We start from the raw sequence: 20,649 nt of genomic DNA, 5'->3' as shown, positions 1-20,649 counted from the left end.
TAAAATACAGTTAACACTGTCAAAAATATGTTACACTGTCAACAATCTGTTACACTGTCAACAAAATATTACACTGTCAACAAAATCTTACACTGTCAACAATCTGTTACATTATTAACAATATGTTACACTGTCAACGAAATCATACATTGCCAACAAACTGTTACACTGTCAACAATCTGTTTCACTGTCAACAATCTGTTACACTATCAACAATCTGTTTGACTGTCAACAAACTGTTACACTATCAACAAACTGTTACACTGTCGATAAATTGTTACACTGTCAACAATCTGTTACACTGTCAACAATCTGTTACACTGTTAAAAATTTATTACACTGTCAACAAAATGTCTGTCAATAAATTTTGATAACTCTAGCTAGATATATCTTAATGAGACCAAGCAACCAATTGTTTTCCCATAGACCTTAGTGTTAACGTTTTGGATTATTTCATTCAAATCCTTGAATTGAATATGACGATTATGGTTTATAACAAAAGTTTAGGGTCTGATATAACACCTAACAAAAAAAAAAGTTGGGTCCTTCAGCTCAAATTTTCTCCAGGGTAGCCATTTTGAAAATAGGTGAATTTCGCAGTAAAAATTCTCAAAAATCTTAAATGTTTACCTGTTTACTATTATTACGTGAACTTTTGGGAAAAAAACCAATCGGACTTAAGAAATTTATATCAACATTTCTTATTGATAGTTACCTATCAGGCTACATATCTATTTTCTCACTTCATAACATACTGGCCAATCAGTGGCTGCCAGACATTTTATCCTTGGCTCAACGTTCTATACACAGGGGCTGTTTCAAAAATATATTTTTTCAATTGGTTGGTTGTTCCCTATAGCTCTTGTGAAATTTTAGATAATGAAGTGGTCTTTCCAAATTCCTGATTTCTACAATGTCTTTCTTTTCTCATACAATAAAATTAAACATGACAACTACAGAATAAAGAACATTATGTTGTACGTGTGATACATACGATTGTGGAGCGCCCCCTATACCGAAGCCAACAAGTCCTCTCAGGATCAACATCCATATAAAAGTTGGCGAGAATGCACTGAGGATTCCGAAGTAGCAGGTGAACACAGAACACAGAATCAGCTCCTACAAATCACATTAATGTAAAAAAAATAGCACGTCATTACCTAGGCAACAAACTATGAATTGTCTGTTGTTTCCATTTTTATCATTATATCTTGACAACTTAAATGTAGTCGTACTCAAAATACATTTGTACAACCATTTATCATCAAAATAATTTCAACAACATGTATACAATAGTATCAGTAACAGCCTAATTAATATATTCACACCTCGTAATCTCTAACAGCCTAATTAATATAGTTAAATCTCATAATCTCTAATGGCCTAATTAATATAGTTAAACCTCGTAATCTCTAACAGCCTAATTAATACAGTTAAACCTCATAATCTCTAACAGCCTAGTTAATACAGTTAAACCTCATAATCTCTAACAGCCTAATTAATACAGTTAAACCTCATAATCTCTAACAGCCTAATTAATATAGTTAAACCTCGTAACCTCTAACAGCCTAATTAATACAGTTAAACCTCATAATCTCTAACAGCCTAACTAATATAGTTAAACCTCATAATCTCTAACAGCCTAGTTAATACAGTTAAACCTCATAATCTCTAACAGCCTAATTAATATAGTTAAACCTGGTAATCTCTAACAGCCTAATTAATATAGTTAAACCTGGTAATCTCTAACGGCCTAACTAATATAGTTAAACCTGGTAATCTCTAACGGCCTAACTAATATAGTTAAAACTCGTAATCTCTAACAACCTAATTAATATAGTTAAACCTCGTAATCCCTAACAGCCTAATTAATATAGTTAAACCTCATAATCTCTAACAGCCTAGTTAATACAGTTAAACCTCATAATCTCTAACAGCCTAATTAATATAGTTAAACCTCGTAATCTCTAACAGCCTAACTTAAATAGTTAAAACTCGTAATCTCTAACAACCTAATTAATATAGTTAAACCTGGTAATCCCTAACAGCCTAATTAATATAGTTAAACCTCGTAATCTCTAACAGCCTAATTTATATAGTTAAACCTGGTAATCTCTAACAGCCTAATTAATACAGTTAAACCTCATAATCTCTAACAGCCTAATTAATATAGTTAAACCTGGTAATCTCTAACAGCCTAATTAATACAGTTAAACCTCATAATCTCTAACAGCCTAATTAATATAGTTAAACCTCGTAATCCCTAACAGCCTAATTAATATAGTTAAACCTCGTAATCTCTAACGGCCTAATTTATATAGTTAAACCTCGTAATCTCTAACGGCCTAACTAATATAGTTAAACCTGGTAATCTCTAACGGCCTAACTAATATAGTTAAACCTCGTAATCCCTAATAGCCTAATTAATATAGTTAAACCTCATAATCTCTAACAGCCTAATTAATATAGTTAAACCTGGTAATCTCTAACGGCCTAATTAATACAGTTAAACCTCGTAATCTCTAACAGCCTAATTTATATAGTTAAAACTCGTAATCTCTAATGGCCTAATTAATATAGCTAAACCTCGTAATCCCTAACAGCCTAATTAATATAGTTAAACCTCGTAATCTATAACAGCCTAATTTATATAGTTAAACCTGGTAATCTCTAACAGCCTAATTAATACAGTTAAACCTCATAATCTCTAACAGCCTAATTAATATAGTTAAACCTGGTAATCTCTAACAGCCTAATTTATATAGTTAAACCTGGTAATCTCTAACAGCCTAATTAATATAGTTCAACCTGGTAATCTCTAACGGCCTAACTAATATAGTTAAACCTCATAATCTCTAACAGCCTAACTTAAATAGTTAAAACTCGTAATCTCTAACAACCTAATTAATATACTAAGTAGTTAAACCTCGTAACGTCAACAGGTTCATGAAAAATCTTTGGGATATGCAAAGTGTTTGAGGTATCCAAATATAATTTACATAGAATTTTATTGTCAGAATGTATACAGTACTTGAGTTAAGCAGTGTTTTGGAGTTATCAGAATGTATACAGTACTTGAGTTAAGCAGGGTTTTGGAGTTATCGGAGTGTATACAGTACTTGAGTTAAGCAGTGTTTTGGAGTTATCAGAATGTATACAGTACTTGAGTTAAGCAGGGTTTTGGAGTTATCAGAGTGTATACAGTACTTGAGTTAAGGAGTGTTTTGGAGTTATCAGAATGTATACAGTACTTGAGTTGAGCAGGGTTTTGGAGTTATCAGAGTGTATACAGTTCTTGAGTTAAGCAGTGTTTTGGAGTTATCAGAGTGTATACAGTACTTGAGTTAAGCAGGGTTTTGGAGTTATCAGAATGTATACAGTACTTGAGTTAAGCAGGGTTTTGGAGTTATCAGAGTGTATACAGTACTTGAGTTAAGCAGGGTTTTGGAGTTATCAGAGTGTATACAGTACTTGAGTTAAGCAGTGTTTTGGAGTTATCCAAGTTTTGGAGTTATCCGAGTTTTGGAGTTATCAGTGTTTTGGAGTTATCAGTTTTTTGGAGTTATCCGAGTGTATACAGTACTTGAGTTAAGCAGTGTTTTGGAGTTATCCGAGTGTATACAGTACTTGAGTTAAGCAGGGTTTTGGAGTTATCAGAGTGTATACAGTACTTGAGTTAAGCAGGGTTTTGGAGTTATCAGAGTGTATACAGTACTTGAGTTAAGCAGGGTTTTGGAGTTATCAGAGTGTATACAGTACTTGAGTTAAGCAGGGTTTTGGAGTTATCAGAATGTATACAGTACTTGAGTTAAGCAGGGTTTTGGAGTTATCAGAGTGTATACAGTACTTGAGTTAAGCAGGGTTTTGGAGTTATCAGAGTGTATACAGTACTTGAGTTAAGCAGTGTTTTGGAGTTATCCGAGTTTTGGAGTTATCCGAGTTTTGGAGTTATCCGAGTTTTGGAGTTATCCGAGTTTTGGAGTTATCCGTGTTTTGGAGTTATCCGAGTTTGAGATAATGAGGTTTAACACAACTTTACATACACAGTATTATAAACACATGTTTAACAACAGGCATTGTGATGTCAAAGCTTCTCAATGTCATCAAATAAAGGGTGAAACAAGTGATTTAAGATTTCATATCAGTCTGACAAAAAATACTGTTTTCATGATTATTGGTAACATCATTTTTAATTACATAATCAACACTAATAATAATCATTTTGATTTCATAATCAAACTCAACACAATAGTTCCATTTCACCCCCAGAGAGGCACAGAAAAACATTTTTTTTTAGATTTGTTTTATAAACAAGAGGCCCATGGGGCCTGTATTGCTCACCTAGTTGGATTAGACCAAATGTCCAAATAATGTTCATATTCAATTTGTTTTATTTGTAAATCTCAAACAATGCTGTGGCACCCTGTTAATTTTGGTTATTTTAACTGAATCACTTTTATAACTGCTCGTTGTGTTGTATTTGTGCTGTTCGTATCCCACGTCGTGTTTGTGGCTGTTAGGTAAATGTTCTGTACTCGTCGTGTGATTGTCACGCAGGGTGTATCCTATGCTGTGTTACAGGTAGCTGTCAGTTATGTGCTTTGTATGTGTGGTTCGTGAATGTCCGGAGAGTATGTTCGTGTGATGTATGTTTGTAATAAACTGGTTTGACCACTGACAGACAGGACAGGGCAGGACATGCGCAATGCGTTTCTCCTTCTTCCTTTCTATCCCTTTTTGGCGCTCTTTCCCCAGTTCCACTCTATACATTGGTCGGAGAAGACGCTTTATGCCAACTTTTCATACATTTTGTAAATACGTCCTGGGCACCACATGCCAAGTAAGTAGTGAAATTGTTACTATTAATTATTATTATTTATTAATTCATTATCTACTGTGTATCATGTGATCGGTACTTCCACCGACGTTTATAATTCTAAATTAAGTTAACTTGTATCGAATCAGGTATCTGTCTATATTTTAAAAGCATATCCTAATAGTTTTAACTCCGAATACGTTACCTGAATGTGGTCTTATCTGAGTATGTGTAATTTTAACTGTTTTCAAATTACGCGCTGTTGTTGTAAAGTTGGGCGCGTTAGTTTCGCATGTATATGTATATTGACAGAAGCTATTTGCTTGATTGCAGGGACTTTTCTGCCTGTACTTATCAATATGTGCAAGTAAACATGTGAACAGAAGCTCCTGCCGTTTATTATCTATTGCCAAGGCCCCTCCCAACTGAAAATCCGACTTTGTTATAATGCTATATATGGTTATAGTGTGGGAATCCAAACTGCTTTAAAGATTAATGAAGTCCAGACTCTCTAAGGTCTGAAAGACCTCAAGAATTGTTTTTAGAACATGCATTCATCACTTTATGACTAGTACCCTTTGGGGTCAGAATCACCATTTATGTAAAATCTGTTCCCCTTCCCCCAAGGATGTTTCTGACCAAATTGGGTTCAAATCCATTCATAACTTAATAACTAGTAGCGATTTAAAGGAATTAACTCTATTTCCCCTATTGGGCCCTGCCCCTTTGACCCCTTCGGGGTCAGAGCCACCATTTATGCAAAATCTGTTCCCCTTCCCCCAAGGATGTTTCTGACCAAATTCGGTTTAAATTCATTCATAACTTTATGACAAGTAACGATTAGAAGGAATTAACTCTATTTCCCCTATTGGGCCCCGCCCCTTTGACCCCTTTGGGGTCAGAGCCACCATTTATGCAAAATCTGTTCCCCTTCTGCCAAGGATGTTTCTGGCCTAATTTGGTCAAAATACAATAAGAACTTTTTGACTAGTAGCGATTTGAAGCAAATGTTGACGGACGACGGAAGGACGGACGACAGAGGGACGAAAGACGGACGACGGATGCTGCGCCATGACATAAGCTCACCAGACCTTCGGTCCAGGTGAGCTAAAAACACATGAAATGGAAACTCTATTTTAGTACTGTGATACTTACAGATCTACGTCCATATTTGTCACACACACTACCCCAGAAACTGGAACTACAGAACATCCCACAAAATACAATCTGAAAGTCAAAAATATACCTCATTAGAAAACTGGGTCTATTCAATTTGACAACACATTTATAACATGTCAGAAACAGTTTACACTGTAGTTGTAAAGTTTGACACATTTTAGATAGACTGACATGACTAAAGGTTTGTGATTTTATCATCTGATCTAGAAACATGTCACAGAATCAATAGTAGTCATATATTGGACTGCTTTGTTCACTTTGTTAATATATATTCAAAAATTGATTTAATCATTGATTAGATTTCATTTCAACCATGGGACGAGGGAGAAACAACATTGACTCGACAGTTGTGTGCCATAGGATGGGGGGAAAGGTATATTGACTCAACAGGTATGTATCATAGGATGGGGGGGGGGGGGGGGGGGGGGGGGTGAGAGGTATTGACTCAACAGGTCTGTACCATAGGATGTGAAGTTAAGGTATTGACTCAACAGGTGTGTATCATAGGATGTGAAGTTAAGGTATTGACTCAACAGGTATGTACCATAGGATGGGGGAATAGGTATTGACTCAACAGGTCTGTACCATAGGATGGGGGGAAAGGTATTGACTCAACAGGTCTGTACCATAGGATGTGAAGTTAAGGTATTGACTCAACAGGTATGTACCATAGGATGTGAAGTTAAGGTATTGACTCAACAGGTGTGTACCAAACAGGTGTGTAACATAGGATGTGAAGTTAAGGTATTGACTCAACAGGTCTGTACCATAGGATGGGGGGAAAGGTATTGACTCAACAGGTGTGTACCATAGGATGGGGGGAAAGGTATTGACTCAACAGGTATGTACCATAGGATGGGGGGAAAGGTATTGACTCAACAGTTGTGTACCATAGGATGGGGGGGAAAGGTATTGACTCAACAGGTCTGTACCATAGGATGGGGGAAAGGTATTGACTCAACAGGTATGTACCATAGGATGGGGGAAAAGGTATTGACTCAACAGGTATGTATCATAGGATGGGGGAATAGGTATTGACTCAACAGGTATGTACCACAGGATGGGGGGAAAGGTATTGACTCAACAGGTATGTATCATAGGATGTGAAGTTAAGGTATTGACTCAACAGGTGTGTACCAAACAGGTGTGTACATGTTTACAACAAGATAGTATATGAACAATCTAAATCAATATGTAAATATTATCAAAATATCATCAAAATCATAAATTCAACAGAGTGTTACCGTGGTGATAAGGGCCTGTTGCCAGCTCTCTAGCTGCCATTCACAGTGAAGGGCTGGAGACAAAATAGCGAGTATCATCATCTCCATGGCATCGGCCATCTGTAAAATAAAGTTTCTCGAATCTTTTATGAATACATGAATTTAGAGAATGAGAAGAAATTGGCAGCACATATTGGTGGTGACTATGATGTACAGTATTGGTAGTATTGTCTGTAAAATCTTCACTAAGAGACAGAACACTGGTACAAGTTTTACACAGTTATTTTCAATAAAAGTTAAAATCTAACATTACTGGTACATACCCAAGCAAATCCCGTGAGGATGGAGAGCTTGATCTGGAACTTTCCAAATCCAATGTTGTCAATTGCTTGTTGTATGGTGTAGGTTTCTGTCAAAAAGGTGAGAAAATCATGTAAACAAAGAGAATGTTCTTTACTGAAAAATATTGTAAAAATTACATCAAAATGAAAATAAACCCTTACTTTGATATTTAGAATACATAAACCCTATATATGTACAGAGGTGGGTAAAATGTCTACCGATCATCAATAACCTTTATTATTTACATTGTCTTTATAGTCATCAATAACCTTAATATCTACATTGTTTTGTCTTTATAGTCATCAATAACTTAATATCTACATTGTTTTGTCTTTATAGTCATCAATAACTTAATATCTACATTGTTTTGTCTTTATGGTCATCAATAACTTAATATCTACACTGTTTTGTCTTTATAGTCATCAATAACTTAATATCTACATTGTTTTGTCTTTATAGTCATCAATAACTTAATATCTACATTGTTTTGTCTTTATAGTCATCAATAACTTAATATCTACATTGTTTTGTCTTTATAGTCATCAATAACTTAATATCTATATTGTTTTGTCTTTATATTCATCAATAACCTTAATATCTACATTGTTTTGTCTTTATAGTCATCAATAACTTAATATCTACATTGTTTTGTCTTTATAGTCATCAATAACTTAATATCTACATTGTTTTGTCTTTATAGTCATCAATAACCTTAATATCTACATTGTTTTGTCTTTAGTCAGTATATATGTCCAAACACTGCCTGATTACTTAGGTAAACTTATATTTACAGCCTATAGAAGATTAGCATGATTGATAGAGAAAACAAATATCATTTAACAATATCTTTGTCAGTTATGATTGAAATCAGCCTAAATAATATATATATGTATACTTGATATAATTAATCATTATGTACAGGAATTACAAAACCAATGGCTGCACTACTACCCAATATTAGATCTACATCTTTGTGAAGAAAAGAAAATAACAGCCATCAACAATACCCATATACAAAAATATATATTTCTTCAAAATAAAACAAGAGATCCCAGAGGGATCTTGGCGCCCACCATTGAATGATCTTCGTAAGTTCCATGTCAGATTGATCTTTTCTCTACTTTTCCCTTCATTTTACTAATCTGTGCAAATTGAGACATCCCACCAGTACTTTTCAAACAAGGGAATCCTAGCTATATAAGAAATTTGAGATTTAACGATAATGGCTGTTTGTTTGCCAGGTTGTTTTCAGGACAGACTGGTCCAAAAATGCAATACAAGGGACCAAGGGGAACCTACTTATGAAATTTGAGAAAGATCCATTCAGTACTTTGAGAAATAGAGATAACAAACTTCAATTGTCAAAATCCAAGATGGCGGTCTGTCGGCCATATTGTTTTCCAATTGATCTCAAAATGCAATAAGCATAAAGAGGCACCAAGGGGAACCTCCATATGAAATTTGAGAAAGATCTCTTCAGTGCTTTCTCAGAAATAGCGATAACAAACTTCAATTGTCAAAATCCAAGATGGCTGCCTGTCGGCCATGTTATTTTCAGATTGGTCTCAAAATGCAATAAGCATAAAGATGCACCAAGGGGAACCTCCATATGAAATTTGAGAAAGATCCCTTCAGTACTTTCTCAGAAATAGCGATAACAAACTTCAATTGTCAAAATCCAAGATGGCTGACTGTCGGCCATGTTATTTTCAGATTGGTCTCAAAATGCAATATGCATAACTAGGCACCAAGGGAAACTTACATATGAAATTTGAGAAAGATCCCTTCAGTACTTTCTCAGAAATAGTGATAACAAACTTCAATTGTCAAAATCCAAGATGGCTGCCTGTCGGCCATGTTGTTTTCAGATTGGTCTCAAAACGCAATATGCATAACTAGGCACCAAGGGAAACGTACATATGAAATTTCAGAAAGATCCATTCAGTACTTTCTCTGAAATAGTGATAACAAACTTCAATTGTCAAAATCCAAGATGGCTGCCTGTCGGCCATGTTGTTTTCTGATTGGTCTCAAACTACAATATGCATAACTAGCACCAAGGGGAACCTTCATATGAAATTTGAGAAAGATCCCTTCAGTACTTTCTCAGAAATAGCGATAACAAACTTCAATTGTCAAAATCCAAGACGGCTGCCTGTCGGCCATGTTGTTATCCGATTGGTCTCAAAACGCAATATGCATAACTAGGCACCAAGGGGAAACTACATATGAAATTTGAGAAAGATCCCTTCAGCACTTTCTCAGAAATAGCGATAACAAACTTCAATTGTCAAAATCCAAGATGGCTGCCTGTCGGCCATGTTGTTTTCCGATTGGTCTCAAAACGCAATATGCATAACAAGGCACCAAGGGGAACCTACATATGAAATTTGAGAAAGATCCCTTCAGTACTTTCTCAGAAATAGCGATAACAAACTTCAATTGTCAAAATCCAAGATGGCTGCCTGTCGGCCATGTTGTTTTCCGATTGGTCTCAAAACGCAATATGCATAACTAGGCACCAAGGGGAACCTACATATGAAATTTGAGAAAGATCCCTTCAGTACTTTCTGAGAAATAGCGATAACAAGAATTGTTTACGGACGGAGGGACGGACGGACGGACGGAGGGACGGACGGACGGACGGAGGGACGGACGGACGACGGACCACGGACGCAGGGCGATTTGAACAGCCCACCATCTGATGATGGTGGGCTAAAATACACATAGATCGGACTTAATTCACTTTTTTACTTTATATAGAATTATAAACTTAATTTAACTTCACTTGTTCTGAAGTGGATAAGTTCCAAGTCGTGTTATCCTATATTAATTAAAATGACAGGAGTTTGTTGATAAGGAAGACTATCAATCCAGGTGATTTTATCCTCACTTACACAAGCTGGTCTACAATATCTACATCAGAATCCACAGAGTAATCCCTATAGGCACACAACAATGGTGCAATACTCCAGAAATATAATAGACAATATAAACACAAAACATCCCAGAAATCAATCTAGGTAACACGCTGCACAAACTGAGGAAAATTGAAAAGAAAAAAAGAAATAAAATGTCCTTTGCCAGTTTTTGCATAACAGAAAAAAAAATTTTATTAAAAGCTCCAGAGTGTAAGTGTTACTCACCTGTATATTTATATCAATCATAGCAAGATATTAGCCCCAGCATACATCATGTTACCACAGTAGCATGATTGTGGTTGTCTCATATAATACCTAGTAATAAGTACACAGAGTGGGAATCTCAACCATTTCAGATTTTAAAGTTATGCAGGGATCTACAAATTGTTCAGTTTTCAGGGAAATGACTCTCAAAGGTGAATAAATTAATTTTAAAACGTACCTTACATTTGTTTGGTTTTCATTGTCATAATTAAGGAGATTGATTATTGCTTTCTGCCAACTCATTATTATCATGCTGATAATAACTACCTACAGATTTTTAACATACAAAAGTCGCATTTCTAGCATAATGTTCTAGGTTAAAGGAAATTTTAAATGTTTTTATTATACATTGTAGAGTTATATCAATTAATACAGAGGATGGTTATAAGGAAATGTCATGGATCCTATGAGTTTAGGCTAAATACTTAAGTCCACGTGGAGCAGAGCCACATGTTGATGCTAATCATCAAGTAGCATGATTGTAGTTCCGCCCGGCCCAGTCTATTAACATTCATCAATTTAATCTCAAATATTTTGTTCTCATGACTGAAGAACTATGTCCCAGGGGTTGTACCCAAAGTATGAGCGATCCTGGTAACATACCTGGTTATTGTATTTCATCTGTTTATACAAATCAATTGTTATGTGGTCATTGTTCCGAAACCTCAACCATTGTCATGCTATGACAAATGAATAAAAAACATAAACTCCCCTTGGTTGTCATACCTGGGGAGCTAAGTTTTGTAAAAACAATTAAAGTAAGAAATTGTCTAAATAAATAAAAGGAAGACAAATTTTAAATGTGATGCCCTGTGATTGTAAAACAAACAAACTTCATATACTGCCAATATCATTCATCTTTCCTGGCCATAGTTTCTGTATAATATGTGAACTGAAATGTAAACAAGAGAGAAAAGAGGCCTTGTAGAGGGCCAGAGTGAACAGAGCAAACAGCATGTAACGTGTGGACATAGTGGACGTTGTGACACAGACATTAGGGCAGTTAATACACGATCAGGACATCATATTGTCTACAAGGGAGACAACTCTTTCTCTTACCCTGGACAGGGATATCCGCAGTTTTACCGGGGTGAGATTTTCTTATCTCACCCTAGGGAAAAGACAAGCTACACGTGCTCTTCGAACGTGCTCTTGTTCTCAATAGGGTGACGTCACTATAACCTGACCCGGAACGTTTGAATGTAAAATATCAGTATTATTCACAAAAGAAATTAAAATAAGTATTAATTACTAGAGTTAACTGAGTGCTTGGTGTTGTTTTTGGCAAGTTAATCAGAACTAAATTTTGTATGAAATCAACATCGTAAGGTGTAAAGCGTCTGCTGCAGCCTTATCACAACTGTCATCCGCCGTCCACGTGTTGTTGTTTTCATACGTTTAGATTTGGTTCACACCACGATTGGAAAACAGGGTAAGAGAAAAATAATCATTCACCCCTTTTAGGATGAGATACAGGGATCTCAACCCTCGGAGGGAGATTGTTAAGTTCCCAAACACTCGGCAAGCCTCGTGTTTGGGAATTCAACAATCTCCCCTCTCGGGTTGAGATCCCCCTATCTCATCCCAAAAGGGTGAAAGATTCTATTAATCCCCTACAGTACACACTACCAATAGTATGATATGTACGGTATAGCCCAATATAAACCTGGCCTAATGTCTGTGTTACAGAGCCATCCTTCAAACATCCAGGTCATTCTATAGTAGTTGATTACAAAGATAGATTCTTTAATTGTCACACTAGGATTTTTCTGTTTTTATATATTCTATTTTACCTGGTAAAGGTCATTTTAGCTACTGATTGCACCTACACACTACATCGTAAATTCTGCAGCCATCCGTATCTCAAGAACTCCACTCTATACTAACGTTGTCTGGTATTGTGGTGCTCAATGTCTTGCAATTTTCATTAGTTTTTTGTTGTAATTTTCAAAATGTTTTTTTATTAATATTAAAGACTTATATCATATGTACATTACATGTTTTCTTAGGCCGACTACAAAAACCAGAGGTAGACATCACTATTCAATAAAACACCAACAATTTTTCTTCATTTCAAATTACAAATAGTCTTTTTCACTTTTCAAATTCATCAAAATAAGCGTTGAACAACAAAACAACTATTCAAGTTTAGATTTTATCTACTGCTGATCACGAGATCCAGATTATTGTCAGCACATGAAAGATACCTATATCTACCTTTGTAATCAATAAAATAGTGAGGATTTCCCTACGGACTGATGATGCAATTCTGTATATTACTACCAAGGGACCACAGGACTCTAACTTCATCACAAACTAGGCCGGTACAGAAACATCTAACTAAATCTACTTTGAATAAATAAGCGTTGTTTTGATTGCATTGTGAATTTCCTTTTCCAATATGAAGATTAACAACAAACTGATTTGTATGTCCGTTGTATAGTTAAATAGATTTGGCTGACAAAATGGACGTAACAATGCTGTGAAGATGAGTTCTGTGGTCCCTAGTGAGAGTGCTTTGTCACCTTGGCTCGGGGTATCATCGACCGACGGTAATCTCACTGTAGATACATGTATACCTCGAAAGGTCACCTCTGGATTGACCCCGTCTTAATAGAAAATCGAGTTCAAACTTAACATCATACCATAGTTTGTCAAACAATGCTAAAATATATGCTGTCATAAGAGATGGGAAAAGTATAGAAAGATCAGTCTTACATAGATCCAATAAAGATCATTCATTATGGTGGACACTAAGATCCCTCTGGGATCTCTTGTTTATGTGCTATTGTGTTTAGATATGTTTAAAGTATTGTCCTATCTATACATATGTACATAATGATTAATGTTTCACAATGATAAAATAAACATATTCCCATTAGGTATATACAAGTATATGTAGACATGCATATCTGTAAGGTGTCAAATGTACTGGTGTGTGTAAATATGCTATCAAAGTTACAGGTGTGTGTAAATATGCTATCAAAGTTACAGGTGTATGTACAGTAATCCCTCGTTATACCGCCACCTTTTGTTCTTGTTGTAATTGGCGGTATAAAGAGGGTGGCGGTAGTATCGAATTTGACAAAAACAAAAATGTAGGAATCCAACGTCTTTTATTGTGATCAAACCAGAAAACACAAACATTTCAATTTCAGGTACTGAACAGTAAGAGTGTCTAAACATGCTAATTGTTTTTGTAGTTTGGTAAAAAAATCACTGATATGCTTTTGTCGCATATGGTCTGTGATAATTTCCGATAATTTTTTGGAAATCATTCTGCAAGAGTCTACACAATATCACCAACAGTTCGTCTTTTTATAGGTAAATCCCACAAAGCAGAAATATGATTTGCAATCTGTTGATGAGAGTTTTTGGGATTTTCACTTGCAAAATTGACGATCGCAGTTTTCTGTACGTGGTCTAATAGCAATCGTTTTCACTTTGGAGTCTCCATTGTGAATGGCCGAGACTCAGAAACCAAAAAAACACATACCCAATGTGAGTAGAATTCATAACTTGTTTTATTACAAAACAAACATTCCTCTTGTCAATACCGATGACGATTCGATCAGCGAATAGAATCACTGAAGCGTAACTTCACCTGTGCTTGAATGGGGAAGTACCAGTATCTAAAAATAGAACACTAAAGAGTTCCACGGCGATAAAAACATGGCGGTGAAATCGAGGGAAATATACAGTGATTCGGTACATTTGTTTTTGAAAGCATATGGCGGATGGCGGTATGCGAGGGTGGCGGACTTAACGGGGGAATTAAAGAGTGCAAAAATCCATTCTAGGGGACAAGGTGGCGGTATGCGAGGGTGGCGGTATTATCGAGTGGCGATAGGTCGAGGGATTACTGTAAATGTACTATAAAAGTTACAGGTGTATGTAAATGTACTGTAAAAGTTACTGGTGTATGTAAATGTACTGTAAATGTTACTGGTGTATGTAAATGTACTGTAAAAGTTACTGGTGTACGTAAATGTGCTGTAAAAGTTACAGGTGTATGTAAATGTACTGTAAAAGTTACTGTTGTATGTAAATGTACTGTAAAAGTTACTGGTGTGTGTAAATGTGCTGTAAATGTTACTGGTGTGTGTAAATGTGCTGTAAAAGTTACTGGTGTATGTAAATGTACTGTAAAAGTTACTGGTGTATGTAAATGTGTTGTAAAAGTTACTGGTGTATGTAAATGTACTGTAAAAGTTACTGGTGTATGTAAATGTACTGTAAAAGTTACTGGTGTATGTAAATGTACTGTAAAAGTTACTGGTGTATGTAAATGTACTGTAAAAGTTACTGGTGTATGTAAATATGCTGTAAAAGTTACTGGTGTATGTAAATATGCTATCAAAGTTACAGGTGTATGTAAATGTGTTGTAAAAGTTACTAGTGTATGTAAATGTACTGTAAAAGTTACAGGTGTATGTAAATGTACTGTAAAAGTTACTGGTGTATGTAAATGTACTGTAAAAGTTACAGGTGTATGTAAATGTACTGTAAAAGTTACTGGTGTGTGTAAATGTGCTATAAAAGTTACTGGTGTATGTAAATATACTGTAAAAGTTACTGGTGTGTGTAAATGTGCTGTAAATGTTACTGGTGTATGTAAATGTGCTGTAAAAGTTACTGGTGTATGTAAATGTACTATAAAAGTTACTGGTGTATGTAAATGTACTGTAAAAGTTACTGGTGTGTGTAAATGTACTGTAAAAGTTACTGGTGTATGTAAATATGCTGTAAAAGTTACTAGTGTATCTAAATGTACTGTAAAAGTTACTGGTGTATGTAAATGTACTGTAAAAGTTACAGGTGTATGTAAATGTGTTGTAAAAGTTACTGGTGTATGTAAATGTGCTGTAAAAGTTACAGGTGTATGTAAATGTACTGTAAAAGTTACAGGTGTGTGTAAATGTGCTGTAAAAGTTACAGGTGTATGTAAATGTACTGTAAAAGTTACAGGTGTATGTAAATGTACTGTAAAAGTTACTGGTGTATGTAAATGTACTGTAAAAGTTACTGGTGTATGTAAATGTACTGTAAAAGTTACTGATGTATGTAAATGTACTGTAAAACTTACTGGTGTATGTAAATGTACTGTAAAAGTTACTGATGTATGTAAATGTACTGTAAAAGTTACAGGTGTATGTAAATGTACTGTAAAAGTTACAGGTGTGTGTAAATGTGCTGTAAAAGTTACAGGTGTATGTAAATGTACTGTAAAAGTTACAGGTGTATGTAAATGTACTGTAAAAGTTACTGGTGTATGTAAATGTACTGTAAAAGTTACTGGTGTATGTAAATGTACTGTAAAAGTTACTGATGTATGTAAATGTACTGTAAAAGTTACAGGTGTGTGTAAATGTACTGTAAAAGTTACTGGTGTATGTAAATGTACTGTAAAAGTTACTGGTGTATGTAAATGTGCTGTACATGTTACTGATGTATGTAAATGTACTGTAAAAGTTACTGGTGTATGTAAATGTGATGTAAAAATTACTGGTGTGTGTAAATGTGCTGTAAATGTTACTGGTGTATGTAAATGTACTGTAAAAGTTACTGGCGTATGTAAATGTACTGTAAAAGTTATTGGTGTGTGTAAATGTACTGTAAAAGTTACTGGTGTATGTAAATATACTGTAAAAGTTACAGGTGTATGTAAATATACTGTAAAAGTTACTGGTGTGTGTAAATGTACTGTAAAAGTTACTGGTGTATGTAAATGGGCTGTAAAAGTTACTGGTGTGTGTAAATGTACTGTAAAAGTTACTGGTGTATGTAAATGTGATGTAAAAGTTACTGGTGTATGTAAATGTGATGTAAAAGTTACTGGTGTATGTAAATATGATGTAAAAGTTACTAGTGTATGTAAATGTGATGTAAAAGTTACTGGTGTATGTAAATATGATATAAAAGTTACTAGTGTATGTAAATGTACTGTAAAAGTTACTGGTGTATGTAAATGGGCTGTAAATGTTACTGGTGTGTGTAAATGTGCTGTAAAAGTTACTGGCGTATGTAAATGGGCTGTAAAAGTTACAGGTGTATGTAAATGTGCTGTAAAAGTTACTGGTGTATGTAAATGTACTGTAAAAGTTACAGGTGTATGTAAATATGCTATCAAAGTTACAGGTGTATGTAAATGTACTGTAAAAGTTACTGGTGTGTGTAAATGTACTGTAAAAGTTACTGGTGTATGTAAATGTACTGTAAAAGTTACAGGTGTATGTAAATATGCTATCAAAGTTACTGGTGTATGTAAATGTACTGTAAAAGTTACTGGTGTGTGTAAATGTACTGTAAAAGTTACTGGTGTATGTAAATGTGCTGTAAAAGTTACTAGTGTATGTAAATGTGATGTAAAAGTTACTGGTGTATGTAAATGTACTGTAAAAGTTACAGGTGTATGTAAATGTACTGTAAAAGTTACAGGTGTATGTAAATGTACTGTAAAAGTTACAGGTGTATGTAAATATGCTGTAAAAGTTACAGGTGTATGTAAATATGCTATCAAAGTTACAGGTGTATGTAAATGTGCTGTAAATGTTACAGGTGTATGTAAATGTGCTATAAAAGTTACTGGTGTATGTAAATGTACTGTAAAAGTTACAGGTGTATGTAAATGTACTGTAAAAGTTACAGGTGTATGTAAATGTACTGTAAAAGTTACAGGTGTATGTAAATATGCTGTAAAAGTTACAGGTGTATGTAAATATGCTATCAAAGTTACAGGTGTATGTAAATGTGCTGTAAAAGTTACTGGTGTGTGTAAATATGCTGTAAAAGTTACAGGTGTATGTAAATGTACTGTAAAAGTTACAGGTGTATGTAAATGTACTGTAAAAGTTATTGGTGTATGTAAATGTACTGTAAAAGTTACAGGTGTATGTAAATATGCTGTAAAAGTTACAGGTGTATGTAAATATGCTGTAAAAGTTACAGGTGTATGTAAATATGCTGTAAAAGTTACTGGTGTGTGTAAATGTACTGTAAAAGTTACTGGTGTATGTAAATGTACTGTAAAAGTTACTGGCGTATGTAAATGTAATGTACTGTAAAAGTTACTGGTGTGTGTAAATGTACTGTAAAAGTTACTGGTGTGTGTAAATGTGCTGTAAAAGTTACTGGTGTGTGTAAATGTACTGTAAAAGTTACTGGTGTGTGTAAATGTGCTGTAAAAGTTACAGGTGTATGTAAATGTGTTGTCAAAGTTACAGGTGTATGTAAATGTACTGTAAATGTTACAGGTGTATGTAAATGTGCTGTAAAAGTTACAGGTGTATGTAAATGTACTGTAAATGTTACAGGTGTATGTAAATGTGCTATAAAAGTTACTGGTGTATGTAAATATACTGTAAAAGTTACAGGTGTATGTAAATGTAATGTACTGTAAAAGTTACTGGTGTGTGTAAATGTACTGTAAAAGTTACTGGTGTGTGTAAATGTACTGTAAAAGTTACAGGTGTATGTAAATGTAATGTACTGTAAAAGTTACTGGTGTGTGTAAATATACTGTAAAAGTTACTGGTGTGTGTAAATGTACTGTAAAAGTTACTGGTGTGTGTAAATGTGCTGTAAAAGTTACTGGTGTATGTAAATGTGTAAATGTGTTGTAAAAGTTACAGGTGTGTGTAAATGTACTGTAAAAGTTACTGGTGTATGTAAATGTGCTGTAAAAGTTACTGGTGTGTGTAAATATGCTGTAAATGTTACTGGTGTATGTAAATATACTGTAAAAGTTACTGGTGTGTGTAAATGTGCTGTAAAAGTTACTGGTGTGTGTAAATGTGCTGTAAAAGTTACTGGTGTGTGTAAATATGCTGTAAATGTTACTGGTGTATGTAAATATACTGTAAAAGTTACTGGTGTGTGTAAATGTACTGTAAAAGTTACTGGTGTGTGTAAATGTGCTGTAAAAGTTACTGGTGTGTGTAAATGTGCTGTAAAAGTTACTGGTGTGTGTAAATGTACTGTAAAAGTTACTAGTGTATGTAAATGTACTGTAAAAGTTACTGGTGTGTGTAAATGTACTGTAAAAGTTACTGGTGTGTGTAAATATGCTGTAAAAGTAACTGGCGTATGTAAATGTACTGTAAAAGTTACTGGTGTATGTAAATGTACTGTAAAAGTTACTGGTGTGTGTAAATGTACTGTAAAAGTTACTGATGTATGTAAATGTTACTGGTGTACGTAAATGTACTGTAAAAGTTACTGGTGTATGTAAATGTACTGTAAAAGTTACTGGTGTGTGTAAATGTACTGTAAAAGTTACAGGCGTGTGTAAATGTGCTGTAAAAGTTACTGGTGTATGTAAATATGCTGTAAATGTTACTGGTGTATGTAAATGTACTGTAAATGTTACTGGTGTATGTAAATGTGTTGTAAAAGTTACAGGTGTATGTAAATGTGTTGTAAAAGTTACAGGTGTGTGTAAATGTACTGTAAAAGTTACAGGTGTATGTAAATGTACTGTAAATGTTACTGGTGTATGTAAATGTACTGTAAAAGTTACAGGTGTGTGTAAATGTGTTGTAAAAGTTACAGGTGTGTGTAAATGTACTGTAAAAGTTACTGGTGTATGTAAATGTGCTGTAAAAGTTACTGGTGTGTGTAAATATGCTGTAAATGTTACTGGTGTATGTAAATATACTGTAAAAGTTACTGGTGTGTGTAAATGTGCTGTAAAAGTTACTGGTGTGTGTAAATGTGCTGTAAAAGTTACTGGTGTGTGTAAATATGCTGTAAATGTTACTGGTGTATGTAAATATACTGTAAAAGTTACTGGTGTGTGTAAATGTACTGTAAAAGTTACTGGTGTGTGTAAATGTGCTGTAAAAGTTACTGGTGTGTGTAAATGTGCTGTAAAAGTTACTGGTGTGTGTAAATGTACTGTAAAAGTTACTAGTGTATGTAAATGTACTGTAAAAGTTACTGGTGTGTGTAAATGTACTGTAAAAGTTACTGGTGTGTGTAAATATGCTGTAAAAGTAACTGGCGTATGTAAATGTACTGTAAAAGTTACTGGTGTATGTAAATGTACTGTAAAAGTTACTGGTGTGTGTAAATGTACTGTAAAAGTTACTGATGTATGTAAATATACTGTAAATGTTACTGGTGTATGTAAATATGCTGTAAATGTTACTGGTGTATGTAAATGTACTGTAAATGTTACTGGTGTATGTAAATGTGTAAATGTACTGTAAAAGTTACTAGTGTATGTAAATGTACTGTAAAAGTTACTGGTGTGTGTAAATGTACTGTAAAAGTTACAGGTGTATGTAAATGTACTGTAAAAGTTACAGGTGTATGTAAATGTACTGTAAATGTTACTGGTGTATGTAAATGTGCTGTAAAAGTTACTGGTGTATGTAAATGTACTGTAAAAGTTACTGGTGTGTGTAAATGTACTGTAAAAGTTACTGGTGTATGTAAATGTGCTGTAAATGTTACTGGTGTATGTAAATGTACTGTAAAAGTTACAGGCGTGTGTAAATGTACTGTAAAAGTTACTGGTGTGTGTAAATATACTGTAAAAGTTACTGGTGTATGTAAATATACTGTAAAAGTTACTGGTGTATGTAAATATGATGTAAAAGGTACTGGTGTATGTAAATATGATGTTAAAGTTACTGGTGTGTGTAAATATACTGTAAAAGTTACTGGTGTATGTAAATATACTGTAAAAGTTACTGGTGTATGTAAATATGCTGTAAATGTTACTGGTGTATGTAAATATACTGTAAAAGTTACTGGTGTGTGTAAATGTACTGTAAAAGTTACCGGTGTATGTAAATGTACTGTAAAAGTTACAGGTGTATGTAAATATGATGTAAAAGTTACTAGTGTATGTAAATGTGATGTAAAAGTTACTGATGTATGTAAATGTGATGTAAAAGGT

The 20,649-nt window shown here is 34.4% G+C and overlaps 1 protein-coding gene and 1 long non-coding RNA gene across 2 annotated transcripts in view; one reads left to right on the top strand and one right to left on the bottom strand.

Annotated features, from left to right (window-relative positions):
• Positions 1-20,649, bottom strand: part of LOC117332249 (synaptic vesicle 2-related protein-like) — a 78,915-nt gene that overhangs the window by 38,557 nt on the left and 19,709 nt on the right. Inside the window, exons 3-6 of the mRNA XM_033891133.1 lie at positions 7,542-7,627; positions 7,240-7,338; positions 5,972-6,043; positions 995-1,119 (exon numbers count right to left, since the gene is read on the bottom strand). Coding sequence (XP_033747024.1) covers positions 995-1,119; positions 5,972-6,043; positions 7,240-7,338; positions 7,542-7,627 — 382 coding nt within the window. The remainder of the gene's footprint in view (positions 1-994; positions 1,120-5,971; positions 6,044-7,239; positions 7,339-7,541; positions 7,628-20,649) is intronic.
• On the top strand, positions 4,786-5,201 carry LOC117333081. The gene is made up of 2 exons (XR_004533824.1): positions 4,786-4,840; positions 5,150-5,201. It is a non-coding gene; the product is annotated as an uncharacterized LOC117333081 (long non-coding RNA).

Source organism: Pecten maximus, chromosome 8 (genome assembly GCF_902652985.1).
Source record: "Pecten maximus chromosome 8, xPecMax1.1, whole genome shotgun sequence".
Classification (NCBI taxonomy): Eukaryota; Metazoa; Mollusca; class Bivalvia; order Pectinida; family Pectinidae; genus Pecten; species Pecten maximus.
This window is presented reverse-complemented; position numbering and strand designations above follow the sequence as displayed.